At 35.0% G+C, this 19,516-nt stretch overlaps 2 protein-coding genes across 3 annotated transcripts; one reads left to right on the top strand and one right to left on the bottom strand.

Annotated features, from left to right (window-relative positions):
- Positions 1 to 5,829: 5,829 nt before the first annotated feature.
- Positions 5,830 to 14,668, top strand: LOC105164954 (L-arabinokinase). Of its 2 annotated transcripts, XM_011083804.3 has the most exons (29): positions 5,830 to 6,283; positions 6,411 to 6,518; positions 6,623 to 6,691; positions 6,790 to 6,873; positions 7,115 to 7,191; positions 7,587 to 7,653; positions 8,159 to 8,216; positions 8,307 to 8,374; positions 8,471 to 8,533; positions 9,027 to 9,080; positions 9,181 to 9,283; positions 9,368 to 9,477; positions 9,607 to 9,726; positions 10,301 to 10,357; positions 10,527 to 10,699; positions 10,793 to 10,961; positions 11,051 to 11,134; positions 11,384 to 11,509; positions 11,726 to 11,856; positions 11,933 to 12,014; positions 12,160 to 12,247; positions 12,429 to 12,472; positions 12,549 to 12,644; positions 12,733 to 12,809; positions 12,888 to 13,082; positions 13,328 to 13,493; positions 13,650 to 13,721; positions 13,877 to 14,080; positions 14,225 to 14,668. In XM_011083804.3, the coding sequence occupies exons 1-29, from the start codon at positions 6,194 to 6,196 to the stop codon at positions 14,345 to 14,347; spliced, it is 2,958 nt and encodes a 985-aa protein (XP_011082106.1). In that variant the 5' UTR covers positions 5,830 to 6,193; the 3' UTR covers positions 14,348 to 14,668. The 2 variants fall into 2 exon arrangements, with proteins under 2 accessions (XP_011082106.1, XP_088737777.1); XM_088881651.1 differs by lacking the exons at positions 5,830 to 6,283; positions 6,411 to 6,518 and having other exon boundaries at positions 6,803 to 6,873.
- A 345-nt stretch (positions 14,669 to 15,013) lies between these two features.
- LOC105164955 (AIG2-like protein D) lies at positions 15,014 to 17,023 on the bottom strand. Its single transcript, XM_011083805.3, has 5 exons — positions 16,760 to 17,023; positions 16,050 to 16,122; positions 15,781 to 15,873; positions 15,454 to 15,537; positions 15,014 to 15,361 (listed from the first exon to the last, which is right to left on the bottom strand). Exons 1-5 carry the CDS (start codon positions 16,894 to 16,896, stop codon positions 15,218 to 15,220), a joined length of 531 nt encoding a protein of 176 aa, XP_011082107.1. The 5' UTR covers positions 16,897 to 17,023; the 3' UTR covers positions 15,014 to 15,217.
- Positions 17,024 to 19,516: the final 2,493 nt, after the last annotated feature.

Below are 19,516 nucleotides of genomic sequence, written 5' to 3'. Positions count from 1 at the left end.
CCAGATTTGTATGTTCTGGCTTTGGACTTGGACTACCATGATCTTCACCGGGAAAAGGTTCTTCTGGAACTACTAGGGTGAGAGTCACTATTTTGCTTCCTCTTCTTCCTTGGCTCGCTTGGCTCTCTTATGATGGTTGAAAAATCATTGTTATCGCAACACAGAGGAGTTCGTTTAATTTTTCCTCTCAGTCTTTTCATGTTCTTCTATATGGATGCTTAATAAAATCAATTCTTGAGTTTGTCATTAAGGAAAGACATTATTCGTGCCACCGAATCCAGCTATCCTTCAGGTACTTTGTATGACTGGATCAACATTTCCCTCCATGGACTGCATATCTTTGCGAAGAACATTGGAGCTACTACTTCTATTGCTACTCCACTCTGGAAGAAGTACTTACGAAACCAATAGATGTATTCATCTACTGAGCAAATACTCCTTAGTTCAAGACTGAAGAGAGCTTGTGCATATTCTCTAGCCTTTTCTACTCTACTTCATTCGAAGTATCCATCTCCGATGAAGTGTATCTTGATAAGCCTTCTTAACCGGTTTGCTATCGCTCCTTTCGAGTCTCCGGCAAGGATGTTGGCTTTGGTATCTTCTGGGATATTATCCCATCTGATCTTCACGATCCCTCCAAGCTCAACTTCACAAGCGTTATGAAATTTTTTTTGTCGAGATCTAGGGTAGTTGCTGCTATTTTGGTTGCTGCAACCCATTCGTCTATCAATTTTTCAATATTTTGAAAATCGATAATATCCAGGTTCAGTATAGCGCCATATGGATGTAAGGGCTTGAGCATGATTCTCGTCCAATGTGTATTCTCCAGCACTCTTTTTGGATTTCTTACTGGATTTTCCTTTAGCCTGGTCGCCACAAACGTTGGAGTGGCATTAGTATGGAAATCCGCACTTTCTCTAATCGATTGATCCTGTAGAGGATCATTAGAACATGTACTTCCCTCCAGCGGTGGTAGTGCTGGAGTGATCTCATTTATTTGGATATTGACTAAATCCACGATCCCGTGTTGGGAAAAGAATTCCGCCAATTCTTGTAGAACTGATAGATCCGCTCTCGTTACCTTCATTATTTTATAGATATGATAGATGCAATAATCAGATCTTCTCTTAACTTTCGCTTTGGAATCTCTGTAGCCTTCCCCTTCTAGTGTAAAAGAGATACTGTTTCGAGGGCGTTCTTGATTCGCTCCTATCTGGATTTAGATGTCTCAGGGCTCTCCCTTTGGTTTCTCTTCAGATCTGTAATTTCTGTCTTCAGACACGTAAGACCCTTGTGTAGATCGAGAAGGATCTTAAGGGTCTCGTCCACCTTTTGGCTCAAAAATTCTATTTTTTTATAGTTATATGTATTAACCTATGTCCATAGTCTTGAACCGTCTTTTGTATCTCCCTCAAATCTTGAGAGATCTTTGATGTATCTGGCTCGAGTTCTTTCCAATCAATCATAATTTTTAGAACTGAAATTATGTAGGAATTTACCCGTTTCGTTTCTCCTGGCTGGAATTCTACCATGGACTTTCAGTGGAGTGTAGACGTCTCACTGCATTTTCTGGTAGTACTTGTCGAACTTCAAAATTTCTCAGCCACTCTTGTTTTTCTTCCGGCGTGAGAAGTTTTGGATCAATCCTCTTGGGACCGTTGTCACACTTGTCAAGAATTTTCATGAGAAATTCTCTTTTTTGTATTTCCAAAATTTGAAAATATTCCTTGTTTTCAGAGTAACTTGAACTTTCATTCGGTTCTATTTTCTTGAAAAGTCTCATCCATTAGTAGACAAATAATATCAAAATATAATATTATTATATATTTTTTTAATAAACTTGGGCTCTGATACCATTTTGGGTGAGCTGGGTGTTATCATGCCATTTAGAGATGAAATGGGACTAAATGTGTCAATTTCATAAAACTAAGGACTAAAACTGTTGACCCCCAAAAGTAAGAGACCGAAAGTGAGAACTACCTTATCCTACGGAACTAAATCTGTCATTTTCCCTTTTATTCTTATTTTATTTTCTGTTATCTTTATTATTCAATATTTACAAAAAAAAACTCTTAAATACTTGTATTAATCACCAAATCCACTCAAGATAAATAGATTTAAAAAGTAGTATATATTTGTTCTAACATAATAATTAAAGACCTACAACATATACAAGGTTTAAAAAGGTATTTGTTTGCACGTAATAGATATATTAAATTAAATTACAAAAACTTCGATTTAAATTCAGAAATTGAAACTTAATTTCAGCTTCATTAATTAATCGCACACTTCAGTCATACTTACATGGATAGTCATTCTTTAATTTGCATGAACGCATTTGTTGTGTTTAATATTAAAGTTTGCATTAGTAATGAAAAAACTCGCGTTAGGTGCAACTACTAAATTGCTTGATTACTCGCCGATGAATTAAGAGATGATATATACGATTTTATCGAACTAAATATTCTAAATCCGTAAATTGTAAGACCCAAAATACAATACATGCTATGTGTAAGACTAAAAAGTATAAATTTCTCTAATATATATATATACATATACATATATAAAATCCAAATTAAGAAATTAAACTACCAAATTAATAGCCCCCACAAGAAATTAAATTTTAACTTATTATATATTTGTCATCCTTTTCATACATGATCACTATAATGCACTTTAATTTATTGAAACAATCAATCAATATGACGAAATTTCGTGCCCATACAAAAACTGCGCACATAAATTATACAGAAAAAAAAAAAAAAACTTATATATAATTAGTGTGTGACTCTGTGTTTGTTGACTTCTAAAGCAGTTCTATTATTAAAAAGCAAAAAAGATTGATGAGTATTTGATAATCATGTCAGCAATTAGGTAAAGATTAGGAAAATCGTTGCTTAAAAAATACCGTTGTTTTAGAGTAAAAGTATGCTCAATCAATGGACTAGACATTTTATAATATATATAATACTGTATATGGTTGGCGTATGCACAGAGATGACGCGTTTTAATTAGTCGTCTGAACAGTGATGAGATCGCAACATTTCTTGTCAAGAACTGCTAGGACAATCATTCTGTTGGAGATCGCTATGATTTGATCACTATTTGTATACAAGTTATTTGTGAAGCAGAGATTACGTACCTGGAGTTGAGCTAGCTATTGATGGATTCGGAATCATTGGAGGACCTGAACGTGAAGTTCGAGGAGTTGAGGTCCTCGATTGAAAATCAGGAACGAGAATTCCAGAGGTTGAAAGCTTGGGCTGCTCAATTGGCGGGACTGTACGTGATCTTCCAAGGAATCATGTATGCTCAAGCAATTATCCCCTCCGCCGCGTTGATAGGAACGCGACCGATTGCCATCGGCCTTTCCGGTTTCGTTTCAGTTTCCTTCTGGCTGACGCTCATCTCCACCGTCAACGACTTGTTGAGTTATAGACAGCAGCAAGATCTCATCTTCCTGGAGCAGCAGAGCACGTACCGGAAGATATTCTCAATCCAAAATGGTAGGAAACTGAATTCCGGCAGCAGCGGCGCTCAGCAGCGCTTAGCTAAGGCTTTCGCGACCGCACGGCATCAACGGTATGCATATATCAGCGTGGTGCTATCTGCCTTGTTATCCTTCACCATGCTGGTCACCTATGCCCTAGTTTCCGTTCCCCGACTCTGATCAGTTGAGTGGTATATTCGACTACACCAATTTCGTTCCATGATAGAATTTCTGTTATTCTGTCAGTTCATTTTTTCACTTTTCTTTTAAGTAATGTATGTATAAAAACAGCACTTTGGTTCGTTTGATTTGTGTGATAGAATTATGCAATGGAATTGGATGAAAGGAAAAATAAAACAATAATTAATCTCACCATCCATTACATAATATTTGATTTGATGTATTATATGTATGAAATCCGATGTCATAATATAATATATTGTTTGGTTGAAGGAATTACAAATTACGATTAAATGTGAAAAAACCATTAAATATTTCATATTTTAAGTTATTTTCATTTTAATATTGTTGCAGCTCGTGAGTAGTCACAAAAGATAGAAAATAAGAAAAATCTCTCAATATTTATTGAAATACAATTTTTGAAATAATAATTCTTGTCGAATAGTTTCTTCCCCCCTCCCCCCTACATTCTTATGAAATAGAAGTTCAAAATAGACATTCAATAATAATTATTTAATAAAAAAACAAAGGTTTTAATTTTCTTAAAAAAGTTGTGAAAGCATGACAAAAATTCTACAATAACTAATCGAAATTCAAATATTTTTTAAAGTGTAAAAAAATTAAAATTAATAATTTTTATTATATATTTTATTATTCAATTATTATAATTTGAAGTGTATTATATATTTTATTATTAAATTATTATAATTTGGGTATATTCATTTAAGCTGGCGTGTAAATTTTCACAAGTAAAGAAAAAACCAAAGTGAAAAAAGTGATTTACATCTTATTATCGTGAAAAAAAAATATGGTTTGATGTAAATTTCGTAAAGTGGAGATGGTACATTGACACAAAAAAAGTTTAGATAACAAAGTGTAAAAATGGGTGAGACATCTTGTCCGTTCTTTTAAAAAAAAATTAATTCTTTCTTAAAAGAGAAAATAACATATTAAAAGGCAAAGTTGGTAATAAAAAGTCTTTATCTAAGATTTATATAATTTTATTAAATATTAAAGAATATACGTAAGTTCCCAAATAACAAAGAGAGACACGTAATTATACTAAATCTCGAGAGTTGCTCTTTTTTATATCTTCAAAAACCTGAAAAGAGCAAATAAAAGTCAGAAGAAAGGACAAAATATCTTTTGCAAGTTGTTAGGGCTGCATTAAATATTCGTAAGCCCAAATGTAAGTCCCGTTAGGCCCAATTGATCAATTAATGGCCCCCTTTTGCTGGGTCCTCTTTACTTACTAAAATTGGGTCGGATAGTCAGCTCAATATAGATCAGCGACATGTTTATTTTCTTTACTACAAGCCCGGGACAAAATTCGAACTCCGAGTTATTTACCTATTTGTCCTTAATATTAACTAAATTAACAGAAACAGCCTCACCATACATGTCTTTGTAATATGATTTTTAAAAAAATATTTAGATCGTTAAACATTATTTCTTAAATAAAAAGATTAAAATGTAAAAAAGTTTGCGGGATTTTTTATGACACAATATATTTGGGGAGCGAAATAAAAGGTATGAAAGTAAGTAAAGACAGTATTTTTATTCTATTAATGTTAAATTATTTTATTATGAAATTCTAATTATCTTTGTTAGTTTAGGTATGAATACAATTACAGATTTTAAGGTGCAAAATGTATATAACCTGAAAAAAACTCTAAAACTTCAAAATTAACACAAAAGGTGATGACGAAATTGGGGGAGCCAAAAACATGTGGCAGGAGGTGCATAAAGATGGCATGCATAAGGGTATTCATGTAAATTATCAAAAAGTGTATACTCTTTATTGTCTTTTCAGCTTATATCATATCCATCAACTTATCCATAATTTTAACTAATAGGAGAAAATTATACATAAAAAAATCAAATTAAAAAAAGAAATATTGAGAAACAAATTTAGTGAAGATGGACGAAAACTTCTTAGCTAATACAAGTTTGATGAATTAAATTAATTATAGAATAAATACAACATATTTATTATGTGTTCTTGAATTGTATATAAATTTTATCATAAATATAATTATTTCAAATACTCACAAATTCAATTCGATTTAAAATTTAGCAAGATGGACATAAAATGAGCATGTGGATCCCAACCTAGGGGAAAAACCCAACAAAAATTCAGTCCACAGTGAGCAAGAGGAGCATGTGATCATCGAGCTTAATTAGAACTAATGCTGCAACTCTGAAGATAATTCAGCAAGAAAGATGGAAAGAGAAAATGTCAGAATCCTGGTGTGATACGCAATCATCACTCCATCATCATCATCATCATCAACTCCCTCGAAACATCAAATTCCTCGAGACAAACAAGCCAAAGATAAGGAGTGACACCTTAATCTGACGTCAGAACCAGCACACCTTCAAACCAGTATTACTTCAACTTAATCTCAACAAATTAACCAATTGTCGTCGGAGCCCATCACTCTCAACTCCCCCATTCCCCGTTTCTTGAATCTTTATCAGACCCCAGTAGAGGAGAATTCTCCGTTTTTCTTGTAAGCAGAGATGGGGGAAGAACACCTGATAAAGCGTCCGTTGATCTTCGCCTACTATGTTACCGGCCATGGGTTTGGTCATGCCACCCGGGTTGTCGAGGTCCATCTCTATCTCCCTCTGTTTGTTTGATTCTCGTGTGAAAATTCCCAAGTTTTTGGGAGTTGATATCCCAATTCTCTCTGTACTATATTGTGATCGATTGCAGTTGCTTTTGATGTTTGCTTAGGTTGCTCGGCACCTGATTCTTGCCGGGCACGATGTTCATGTGGTCACTGGTGCACCGGATTATGTTTTCACAACAGAGATAGAGTCTCCTCGCCTTTTCCTTCGCAAGGTCCGTTTGCTCTTGCCTTTGGCATTTTTCACGATATAGTTGTGAAATTCTTGAAGAGTATATAATTCTAATGTAACAGTTGAATTGTCTGTCTGCAATTATAGGTGCTCTTGGATTGTGGAGCAGTTCAAGCAGATGCCTTGACAGTTGATCGTCTTGCATCTTTGGAGAAGGTAACGTGATCACCAATTTACGTTGCATATGTGTTGGAGCACATGTCATTTGTTTTTTGCTCCTCATCGACAGTTTATGTTATACCAATTTGGTTTAGTATTCGGAGACAGCTGTTGTACCTCGTGACACTATTTTGGCGACGGAAGTAGAGTGGCTTAAATCCATCAAGGCTGATTTAGTGGTAAAAATTTGTCCTTTTGGTGCCATTTCAATTAAAATGCAGTACTGTTTTGATACTTCCTTTTTGATTTTAGACATTAAATTTCCGTACTTTTCCTTGGATTGCAACAGAGAGAGTCATGGAGAATGTAATTATAACAAAATCTAAATTATCCTCTGTTTCCCTGTTTTTATCTTTCTCTATAATGATTTGGCAATTAGCTTTATTTATCTGCTTTTCTCTAAAATCTGCTTAAGTGTAGGTGTCAGATGTCGTTCCAGTTGCTTGTAGAGCTGCAGCTGATGCTGGGATTCGCTCTGTTTGTGTCACCAATTTCAGGTACTTTCTCTGTCCATCTCTCTAGTGCATGTGTACTGCTTCATTCCTGCTATACCCTCAAATACCACAAAAATGTGATGGGAAGCAGAAAGTACTAAAGTGAAAGATGATTGATCTTTGACATCTTATTTTGGATGTGATTTGGCATATTATGAAGAGCTATTGACCCTTTCCAATGCATAAAGTTTCTAGGGCATATTCTTCTCCTGAAGTTAGAGAGATTGCCTTGTACAAAACAAAACAAGGACATCAGTGAATTGTCTGTTATGACTTAGGAATTTTTATCTTCACAAATATCTTTTTCAGTGAACCACATTTTCAGCAAGATTTTCTCCGTGTCATGTTCATTTCTTGGACTTCAGATAAATTTTGATCATTTAAAATTTGATTGGCAGTTGGGACTTCATCTATGCTGAATATGTAATGGCTGCTGGTCATCATCACCGGTCTATAGTTTGGCAGGTTAGTGCAGTAAACCGGTTATTATTGTCTTAATACATGCTTCGCTTGATTATTCCTGATCCTTTCTATATTATTCTAGGCATCTCCCATTCTTTCTTCAAATAAGATGCATTAGACTGAATTGACCAAAGCAGCAGTCTGCCCCTTGTTCACTGATATTTAAATTCATATCCGGTTTGTAGATGTAACTCTGTTTGGAGCAAGTATGCTTTTTATTGGATATATCTCTAGCTTGTTTATATTTACCATCTGGGATTGCACCTGATTCATTTTTCAAAGCTATCCTACAGATATAGATTTTTTAGTCCCATGGATGTGAATACTCAGTGTTACTGGGAATTTACCTTTTGGTTTCACTATATTATTTTTGGTTTTTGTCCTCAATCACAAGTAGGAAACTGGGCATGTGAACAATGTTTCCTTTTTGTTTTAAAGTTTATCTTAATCATTATGCTTCCTGGTACTCAATTTTATTTCACTTTAAAGTGGTGTTTGAATGATGCAGATCGCTGAGGATTATTCGCATTGTGAATTCCTTATCCGCCTGCCAGGATACTGTCCAAGTACACCAACAAGAAACTTTAATTGGAGATCTTCTTTTATGTTCTTCCCTTTACTATAAATATAAGTGCTGACTATTTATGTTACTGCAGTGCCCGCATTCCGTGATGCAATTGATGTGCCCTTGGTAGTGAGGAGGCTGCACAAGACACGTGATGAGGTATGCAAAAGAAATATATTTTAAACTTGTTAGTGATATAACTATTGGTAGATAGACCACTTTCACATATATCATAAATGTTGCTTATAATTCCAGGTGAGGAGAGAACTTGGAATTCCAGATCATGTGAAGATTGTTATTCTCAACTTTGGAGGACAGGTAAATAAGGGACTTTGTGAAGATTCTGTTAGGTGGACTACGGACAGGAGTTTGTGCTAGTTAATCCGTGGTTCTGTCTCATTTTGTCTGATTAGTTACTGGCTAAATGAAATTTATCATGCTGAGAGGAAGGGTTTAATTTATGAGCTTCTCTTTGAGCATGTAGAGATGGTGCTGAGCCTAGTAGCTGGGTCACTGTTAAGTTTTGTCATTATTAAGTGGTCAAAAGAAGGTTCAGCATGTTGCACTCTAGAGTTACCCCGAAAATGGAAAAAGCCTAAGCTATTCCTTTCTCTATATATTAGGTCTCTAGAGAGCTTAGTTCTGTAGAGTAATGTGGAAAATGAAAAAAGACATGGTAGAATTTTTAAGCATTTTAAGTTTCTGTACGACCTGGTTCTTTTGCATATTATCATTGCAGTTGAATAAGTATTCTTATTTCATGATATTGGGCTGCATTTCTCCCAACCGTATAACATGGTCTGATCTGCAGCCATCAGGTTGGACTTTAAAGGAGGAGTACCTGCCTCATGGTTGGCTTTGTCTGGTATGCTATTCAGGCTGTTGTCGTGCATTTTATGGGCTTGTTTAATGTACATGGGATTCCAATGACGAGGTTTAAAATGATGCTTTAATTCTTGGTTCAGGTCTGTGGTGCTTCTGAAAGTTTGGAGCTTCCTGCAAATTTCATGAAGTTGGCAAAAGATGCATACACTCCCGATATGATAGCTGCGTCTGACTGCATGCTTGGTCTGTCATGTCACTTTTGTGCATAACTGAGTGTTTTTTTGAAGTGAAGCAGTATGGGAGCCTGTAATTCTTTTAAAATTTCAGGGAAAATTGGATATGGGACGGTTAGTGAGGCCCTGGCATACAAGATACCGTTTGTATTTGTGCGTAGGGACTACTTCAATGAAGAACCTTTTTTAAGAAATATGCTTGAGGTAATCTTGCGTAGTTTATAGATGTCTTGTGCTGTATGAACAAAATTTAATAAAATAATCTGGTTCTCTCCCTATTCTTGAAACATTATTGCTTCACAGAGTTTGATGAGAACATAATCCTTTTTTCAGTTTTATCAAGGTGGTGTTGAGATGATACGAAGAGATTTACTAACTGGACACTGGAGGCCTTACCTAGAACGTGCAATTAGCTTAAAACCGTGCTATGAGGGGGGCATAAACGGTGGTGAGGTATCTGCATGGTCCTTTCTATTCTTGGAAATCTTGTTTCTGCAAATTTCATGCATTAACACAATTTCTTTTCAAGATATGGTGGTTTTCTCATCTCCACCGTCAAAAAGAAATTATACCATCTGTATGGGACTATGATGATTCTAATAATTTGCATTGTTTGTCTCCTGTAGCTTGTTTATGTTACTTTCTCTTGTACTATATCTTTAAGTTACTCAGTATACCAGGTTTACCTAGGGTTCTCTCCTATATTGCCACAACTTAAATAGCTCGCATACTGGAGACTGTTGTTGTGTTTCTCTTTGTGAAGTTGATTTCTAAAAATGAAGCAACATAATCAATGCAGATTTACATGTAGTCAGAGGTCAAATAATATGGCCACTATAAGTGAAAAATGCCTGATAGTAGCATGCTTGACAATCCCCTGATAAGAAGTCAAATTTATCTATTGTACTTTATATTCTCGTATGTGGATCAGCATGTATTTCTCTTTGTTGAAAGCAAGCTGTGGTCTTGCTGCTGAATCACTCTTTTTGGTTGATAAAATATGGTTTGGTTCATTGTAAAATTCCAGGTTGCAGCTCGTATTTTGCAGGATACGGCCACTGGAAAAAATTATACATCTGATAAGGTAATACTAAGGTTATGTGCTGACAATGCATAATAAATTTGCAATATCACCTGAGCCACTTTATCACCTCCACCAAGTGCAAAATCTTACATGACCGTTTCTACAGACATTGATATTTGATGTGATTGGCTCGCTAAGTGGCTTGTATCTCTTTTGTTTTGAGTTCTAGCATAGTGGGGCTAGGAGATTGCGTGATGCTATTGTTCTTGGATATCAATTGCAAAGGGTTCCAGGAAGAGATCTCAGCATCCCAGAATGGTATGCAAATGCTGAAAACGAACTTGGTCTCCGTACAGGATCTGCTACTGCTACTATGAATAACGATAGTTTTACCATGGCCTCGTGAGTGAATTCTTTCTCTCATGCTCCTTACTAGTCTTTGCCAATTAACTGCTGATGGCATCTCAAATCACCATTTTCACATATTTTCACTAGGTGCCCTGAGGACTTTGAGATTCTTCATGGAGATGTAATGGGTCTTTCTGATACCGTGAATTTCTTGAAGAGCCTATCAGAACTTGACGCTGTTCTTGATTCTGGAAAAAGTACCGAGAAGCGCCAGATAAGGGAGCGAAAAGCTGCTGCTAACCTCTTTAACTGGGAGGTATCTTTTTTTACAGTTTAAAATATCTCCTGTACTGTGTTGCTTTCTAGTTCTGGTTTAATAATATGTTCAGATGATGCTTGATATAGGAAGACATTTTTGTGGCAAGAGCACCTGGAAGGTTGGATGTCATGGGTGGAATTGCTGACTACTCTGGAAGTCTTGTACTCCAGGTATTGTAGCCCACTTCAACTCTGTTCCCCCTCTAAGGGAAATATAGAAAATATGTCACAGAAGGGGAAGTGTAAATATCCTCCAGTCTCAATACGTGTTCTGGATCAGATAGCTGTAAGGCACATCTGCTGAAATGATCTGTTTGATTCTTTCGTTCTTAAAACATGCATTTATTATTATAGCGTTGTGAGAATGTTTAGTCACAAGCATTCTAGCATTATGATTGTGTTTCTATAAATTATCTACAGATGCCAACCAGAGAAGCTTGCCATGTTGCTGTGCAAAAGATTCATCCAACTAAACAGAGACTGTGGAAGCATGCTCTGGCTCGACAGAATGCTAAAGGGCAGGGACCAACTCCGGTTCTGCAAATTGTATGCGGTTTCCTTTAGACTGGACTTTTTTATGGCAGAGGTTCCATAACTTGAATACTTAACAATTCGTGGAAGAATGCCTGAGTGTGTCAGGCTAGTATATTGTGGAAAGATGTAAAGTTAGGGCTCATTTTAGATGTATGACCGATCCTAGAGGATATATATCTTTTTTTGTTTAATATCAGTAACTGTTTGTTTATGCTCCTGTTATTTCAGGTATCATATGGATCTGAATTGAGCAATCGTGGTCCAACCTTTGACATGGATCTGTCAGATTTCATGGATGGAGAACAACCAATGTCATATGAAAAGGCAAGAAGTTACTTTGCTCGGGATCCATCACAAAGGTCTGTGTATATTATATCCTGTTGTCTGCTTTTAAATGGTCTCCTATATAGTACACTAACTAGATTCTGATCCTAGATGGGCCGCATATATTGCTGGGACGATTCTCGTCCTGATGAAAGAACTTGGCATATGCTTTGAGGATAGTATTAGTATGCTGGTACGATTTGCTGTATTACTTGAGTATTGTTTTTCTTGCAACCTTTTTTGCTTTCGTTTGGTGGTAGTCCTTTCAAATGACTTGACTATTTTAACTTATGGATGGGCAAGATCATACTTTGATTATAATGCTCGCAAACCTGTAGGTTTCGTCTGCCGTGCCTGAAGGCAAAGGTGTCTCTTCTTCTGCCGCCGTGGAGGTTGCTACCATGTCTGCAATTGCTGCTGCTCATGGTGCGCATAGTACTCCTTTGACTTTCTTTTCCTTAGCTTAGCTTGTTCCACTTGATCGATAGGTCATTATTCATTACTTACTTTCTCATACAGATTTACTTACGTTTATATTTATGATTGCTACTATACTTAATAACGGATCTGTAGCTTGTGATAATTGTGCTGCCATCTGCCGTTTCAGGATTAAACATCAAACCGCGAGAGCTTGCCTTGCTCTGCCAAAAGGTTAGATTCTTGTTTCTCTTGTAAGTTTGAAAATTTTAGTGATGTCTCACCACTGACGATATTTGCATTGAGGAAGGTGGAGAATCATGTAGTTGGAGCACCGTGTGGTGTAATGGATCAGATGACTTCTGCATGTGGCGAAGCTAACAAACTGCTTGCAATGGTTTGTCAGGTACTTGACACAATTCATTGTGAAGAACGGATTTTCTCCTCGATAATTTAGGGAGAAAATCATTTTGATATTCTTTTCTTCTGTGCAGCCTGCCGAGGTATTGGGTCTGGTTGACATTCCTAGTCATGTAAGATTTTGGGGAATTGATTCAGGGATTCGACATAGGTTCGCATCTCTCTTCTTCTTCTTCTTCTTCTTCTTCTTCTCCTCTCTCTCTCTCTTAGACAATGAATCATTTTGCAGTGTCGGCGGAGCTGATTATGGATCTGTGAGGATAGGAGCCTTCATGGGTCGCAAAATTATAAAGTCCGTTGCATCGGACTTGTTATCTGAGTCTTGTGCTAATGGAGTGACTTCTGATGATCTGGAAGAGGATGGAGTTGAACTACTTGAGAAGGAGGCTTCCTTGGATTACTTGTGCAACTTGTCACCACACAGGTAAAAACTAGGCATATCCTTCTGCTCACCATTTTGGAATATGTCTTTTTCGTTCTTTCACACTCTCTGGTTTATCATTTGGCGCTCTTCTAAGAAAAGGAGCAGAACCAAAAGAAGTATATAGTCGGATTTCGTCTGTATAATTTTCTTTCTTTTTTTCACTTTTGGTTCTCAATTTCTGATGATACGGTCATTTGCTTCAAATTCTATACCAATTTGGCATCTTTCTGATGCTCTGATATCAGATACGAAGCTCTTTATGTTAAGCGGCTGCCTGAAACTTTGCTTGGGGAGACATTCTTGGAGAAATATGAGGACCATAATGATCCAGTCACTGTAATAGATAAGAAGAGGAATTATGGACTCAGGGCAGCAACAAGACATCCTATATATGAAAATTTCCGAGTCAAGGTAACACAAATTCAGGAAAGAATTAGACCTTTAATGATTACCCACTGTTGTTAAAAGAGTAACAAGATAATAACATGCCAAGAAATATATTGGAAAATGATGCTCGTATTTGTCCTCTGGATTTATGTATATCATACTGGTTTTATATGATCACAGGCCTTCAAGGCGCTTCTAACATCTGCAACTTCAGACGATCAACTCACTGCTCTAGGAGAATTGATGTATCAGGTTTGCTCTTGTTGACTGAAAACGCATGTATTTTTTCTTCCACCATTCAGCAGTTGGAAAAGAGACACCAGATGATACCTCCATTCCGATAAGAACTATTTTCCCAAGTACTAAAGTTCCATTTGTTTTCTCTAACGTTCTGATTTGCCCCACAGTGCCACTACAGTTACAGTGCTTGTGGGCTTGGCTCTGATGGGACAGACCGGCTGATCCAGTTGGTGCAAGAAATGCAGCATGGTAAGAGTTTTAGGTCAGCTGAAGGAACTCTGTACGGTGCAAAGATTACCGGTGGAGGATCAGGTGGAACGGTTTGTGTTGTTGGCAGAAATTGTTTGCGGAGCAGTGAGCAAATTCTTCAGGTACAAATATTAACATTTTAGTGATAGATTACCCCCCCATCGGTAGGTTTTGTCGCTGAATTTTTTAAGGGAAGAGCTCCAAAAAGCTATGGGGACAGAAACAGGGGTGTTTTCGAACTTAATGTTCTCAATTTGAATGTGCAGATTCAGCAGAGATACAAAAATGCAACAGGTCATTTACCTATTATTTTTGAGGGGTCATCCCCAGGAGCAGGCAAATTTGGCCATCTCAGAATTCGTCGCAGGCTGCAACCGGAGCAAAATTGACGTGTTAGGTAGCAAAGATTAATGGATAACATTATTAGTAGGAGCAAACTCTTGTGACAAACTAGGTCACAAGACAATAATGGATGCTATTAATTAGAAGCACCTATGCCATTTTGAGACTACATCTAGGGGTGTAAATAAACGGAATAGTGCCGGACACATTGATTATTTAAGCTTGTCTGAATTAATATCAAGCTTGGGAATCATTGTTTGAGCTTGATGTGATTATTAATTTAGCGAGCTAGCTTTAATTTAATACATGTAATTTGATACTTTAAATGTTATTTCCTTCTCTTTTATAGTAATTGAGTTGAACTCAAATCAGACATTGCAAGATTATGGAACAAAATTTTTTATTCAAGTTTGGCTTAGATTAAATGAATTAAGTTACTGTATCCTCGAACAATTTAATTTATCTATCAACCCTAGGTACATCCCATCTCCGACAAATTCAAATTCAGAACAAAATCGTAGTATTATCTTTCGTAGTAGGTGGAACATTTTCCGAACTACATTCCATCTCCGATAAATTCACAATAAAATTGTAATATTTCAACATAATCCTGTGTAGTAGTTGGAACATTTTCCGGTGGCCACACCAGTGGATGAGAAAACGCAACCAACATACTATCTTGATTATTATCAATATGCCAAGCAAACAAAATATACTGTAAAACAAAATGATTATACATTTTGATGAATGGGAAGGAAACAACTTTGGAATTCTGTTCTTCAATCTCTTTCAAAGTCAATGATAGACAGAACCCCAACAGTTGGACTAGAAAATCAGAGTTCCAGGAGATCATATATACTTATTACAGCAAGCATGCTAGCTCCTATGAAGAGTCATTATAAATTAAAAAATGAATATTAAGAATGGGGAGGACCACTATCTTTCCCTTCATAAAAGGATTCGTAGGTTGCAACTCTTGTGTTTGAATCAGGTAGCTTCATCTCTTCCTTAAAACCCTTTGTCATTTTCAGGAAATAATCCTTGTGCAGTATTTTCCACTCCTATCATGATAACATTAAATGACAGAAGGACCATGAAGTTAATTGAGAAACTTGAATTACTGCACACTTAGAATAAAGCTTTTAACACTCACCTCAAAATCCCATTCACCGTGTAAGTTTGGATCAGTCTTGTTTTCCCAGACATATGTGTAGGCTTGTAACTTCTCAGCAGTGTCCTGTCAGAATTCAAGAGAATAGTAGAGCATTAAAAGCTCACTGCTAAACCGTATCATCTCACAACATTTACATCAACGTACAATCCTCCCAATGGACCGGTTAAAATTATTTAGCATTAAGTTAAAATTTCTTTCAAACATGATTTCCTCCGTAGGATTATGTCCTCATGCCAACTGGTGCACCTAAGGTCTCTGAGATGCTGAAACATGAGCAACTTAGAGATACAAACTAAATTGACATGCCTGTAAAAAGACATTGACAGTCTTCCTTTCATACTCATTGTCCTCAAACTCATCCAGAATATGAAGTTCGGGAGGAGTGATGCCGATGAGTACCTGTAATAAAATGGTCACTATTAGTCAGGAAAAAGTCCATGATGATCAAATAAGCTTGATTGTTTTCATTTCAAAATAAAAGGATACTAGCTGATGATCTCAATCCATAAGCAGTCATTGTGACCACAACGATTTTGAGTCATGCGAATGCATAAAATGCTCAGTGCTGAACACACCCTCCCAATAACTTTCTTGTTTTCTGCAGGCAAAATGGCAGGATAAACGCGCCCTTTGATGCTAAACCTTTGGCTACAAAACAAAAAACAAAATAAAAACAAACTATCAGTGTTGGCCAAACAACATGATAAGGTGAAAATGAATAACTATATAGTCATCAGTACTAACACAGCTACGCATTCAACCGAAATAATGTGTGATTAATACATGATCATAAAGGCAGCAAACAAGAAGTGGACGCTGATTTTGAGTTTCTCTGGCGGAATAAAGCAATAAATACACAATTCTACTCATCATAGAAACTCTCAAACTCAATAGTAGATAGCATGCGTTTCCGACTTACAGTCATAAAAACTTAACAATGAAAAAATCTGTAACAACAGGAGCTGTTTTCCAGCGCAGGCAGTTCAATCTCAAATACAGAAGATTCGCGTATCACAGAAACATCACATCTTTCATTGCATAAAAATCACATCTTTGATGACATTTCTCAACTCTTTTCCCCGTTATTAATTAATATTATCACTTGAAGAATCAGAAGCAGAGCCGTCCCACATTTCAACTCCGATTTTAGCTCCAGAAAATTCAAAGAACCCAAATTGAAAAAACAAAAAAAAAAAAAAAAGAGAATTCCGACCAAGAATCAAACACATATATATATTAATACATCCCGCGCTGGTGATGTATCGAGAGAAAGAGAAAGACTGACTAATCATGCAGGATGGCGGAGGAAGAAGGGGGTACGCGGTTCAAGAGGACACGAACAACGTCGTCAGCAAGGAGGCTGCCGTACACGAACACAGTGGAAATGGCGGCGGCTGGATTTGCAGCAGAGGCGGACCCCATTCTTGCTGAATTTATGATGGGAAGAGATTCTGATTCTCTTTGTTCTCCCTCTCAATACCCACAAACCGCAAGTTGCAGCTGCTAATGATGATGGGACTGCCACTGCCCCAACCCTTTTTAAGTTGTTACTATCTATCCTACGCTATCTTATTAGGAAATGCAATTTTAGTTATGTAATAATAAAGGCGTGCCATTCTTTATTCCTACAAATTACATTTAATTTATTTTTACAATTTTAATTTGTTCAAAAATTATACTTCACTTGTACACGAATCGAAAATTACATCCGATCAAAATTATAATTTATTCGGATCACGGTACACTATTAAAAAAATTAGATTATGTGTAAGTCATATAATATTTCTGACCAAATTAGTTGAAAAAAAGATTAAAATTATAAAAATCAATTTATTAATGATTTTTTTTGTCAACTCTCTTAAAATATAGTATTAAAATTATATTTTTTTATGTTGTTTCCCCACACGCATCCCTATGTATATACATAAATATAGGAATTAATTGTACCCATAGTCCAACCTATTTTTCTCATTTTTAATAAAAGAAAATATTTTATTAAGTCGTGCATGATCACAATTGAAATATAAAAACAACCCATGTTTTTCTAAATTTATATTTAGAAAAACACCTTAAAATAGAGTACATATATATAAATAATAAAATCCACCAAAAAGCTCTAGTTTAAAAAGATGTTGCACCAACTTTTTGTTAGCAATCTCAAACATTTAATTATAAATATTGTTAACATTTAATTTTTTTAAACTTACCTTTAACTCTTAAGATAAAAAAAATTACTAACTTAATTTTTTTTTATTAAATTTTCAAATTAGATAAGTTTTATAAGTTTCTTTTTCTGATTTTGATTTTTTTAACTATAAAAAAATAAAAATATTTAATTATTTTAACTATAAAAAAATAAAAATATTTAATTATTTTATGTTAAGCAATATGTCATTATTATGTTCACACAAACTCAAAGTGTTCTTTATTCACATAAGATAGTTAATAACATTTTTTATCATACAAAATTTTTTTCTACTTAAAAAGGACGAATTTTATAATATTATAAATTTTTAAGGGACTAAAATGAGGAAATCAAACTGAAATTGACCATTTTACTCTCCGAAAAGTCAAAGTTCAGCCACATCTTTGCCAGAAGATGGTCAATGGGAGCAATCTGAGATAAAAATTAAAACTTAGAGATGCTAAAAATCAAGAAATGAACTTGAAAGACTAAAATGATTCTAAATGAAAACTTAAGGAACTAAATGTAGCATTTACCGTAAATTTATTCAAAGAATCCCATCTATTTTATTTAAGGTGCCCAATTGATCAAACCAACTCAATCTGTAGTCCAGATTAGATTGGACCAAATATTGATTCTTGCAACTGGCCTACGACCAAACTGATCCTAAATATCAATAACTAGGACCAACCTAAAATAATCTATCTATTGCCAATCCCAGGCTAGGCTAGCCCAAATTCATGTGCATCTTGATTAGGAGGACTCAAAATTTTTTACATCTTTTTATTCGTTAAGAGAAAAAAAAAAAAGAGGAACCATCATTATATATATATATATATATTATAACTCTAATTTTTCAGAATATTTATGTAGTTATATCATTGCATCTTAAGATAATTATAAAAATTCTACTACACTCTTTAAAATGATATCACGAGTCATTTTATTTGTGTCAAAGATCAAACACTTTTTTGTAACATATAGAAAAATAAAATAAAATAATTAAATTGTTTTTTCTTCTATTAAAGTATTAAATATGAATAAAAAATATTTAATAACTTCAATATTAAATTTAATTAGGTTGTAGCAATGTATCAAGTAGGGTGGGCTACCTTGCTAGCTAATAAATTTAGGAACGCAAATGTATTGCTACATTTATCACCCTTAATTAAATATTGTTTCTTTCATTTATTTGATTTCGAAAAGTGAAACCAAGAAATTAATTTGATCAATGAATCAATGATAAAAAAAAAAAAACCCTATTTTGGATCATTCAAAATTGACACATTTATTCAGAATTCCTCCCCTAAATGTTTTTGCCAGGAAAAAATATATGGGGTCTATCTAGAAATTCATAGAAAATCAAAAAGTAAGAAAGTTATATAAAAGGGTTTCGAATTTGAATCAATTAGTTTCAATACTTTTAGTAACGAAAGATTTTTTATCGGACTTTCTGTAGAGAAAAAGTCGATCTATAGAAAAAAAAAACCTTATATTATTATAACAATAGGTTGATGGGGAAAATAATACTCCCCACATTGGAAATGATAAAATATACTAAAAGGACTAATTTGAAAATTTACAGACTTAAGGGATTAAAATGAGAAAATTAAATTTAAATTACCATTTTATCTTTCGAAAAGTCAAAATTTAACTATATTTTCATCCAAAAATGGTCAAAATGGACCAAATTGAGATAAAAACTAAATTTTAGAGATGCTAAAATCAAAAAATAAATTTGAGAAATTAAAGTAATTTTAAATGAAAATTTAAGAAACAAACCTAACATTAACCCATAAATTTAATGTGTTTAACAATGAATTCAATCCGATTGAGGTTAGGTGGTTGATATACTAT

The sequence above is a fragment of the Sesamum indicum genome, linkage group LG6 (assembly GCF_026168435.1).
Source record: "Sesamum indicum cultivar Baizhima isolate 11 linkage group LG6, ASM2616843v1, whole genome shotgun sequence".
NCBI lineage: Eukaryota > Viridiplantae > Streptophyta > Magnoliopsida > Lamiales > Pedaliaceae > Sesamum > Sesamum indicum.
This window is presented reverse-complemented; position numbering and strand designations above follow the sequence as displayed.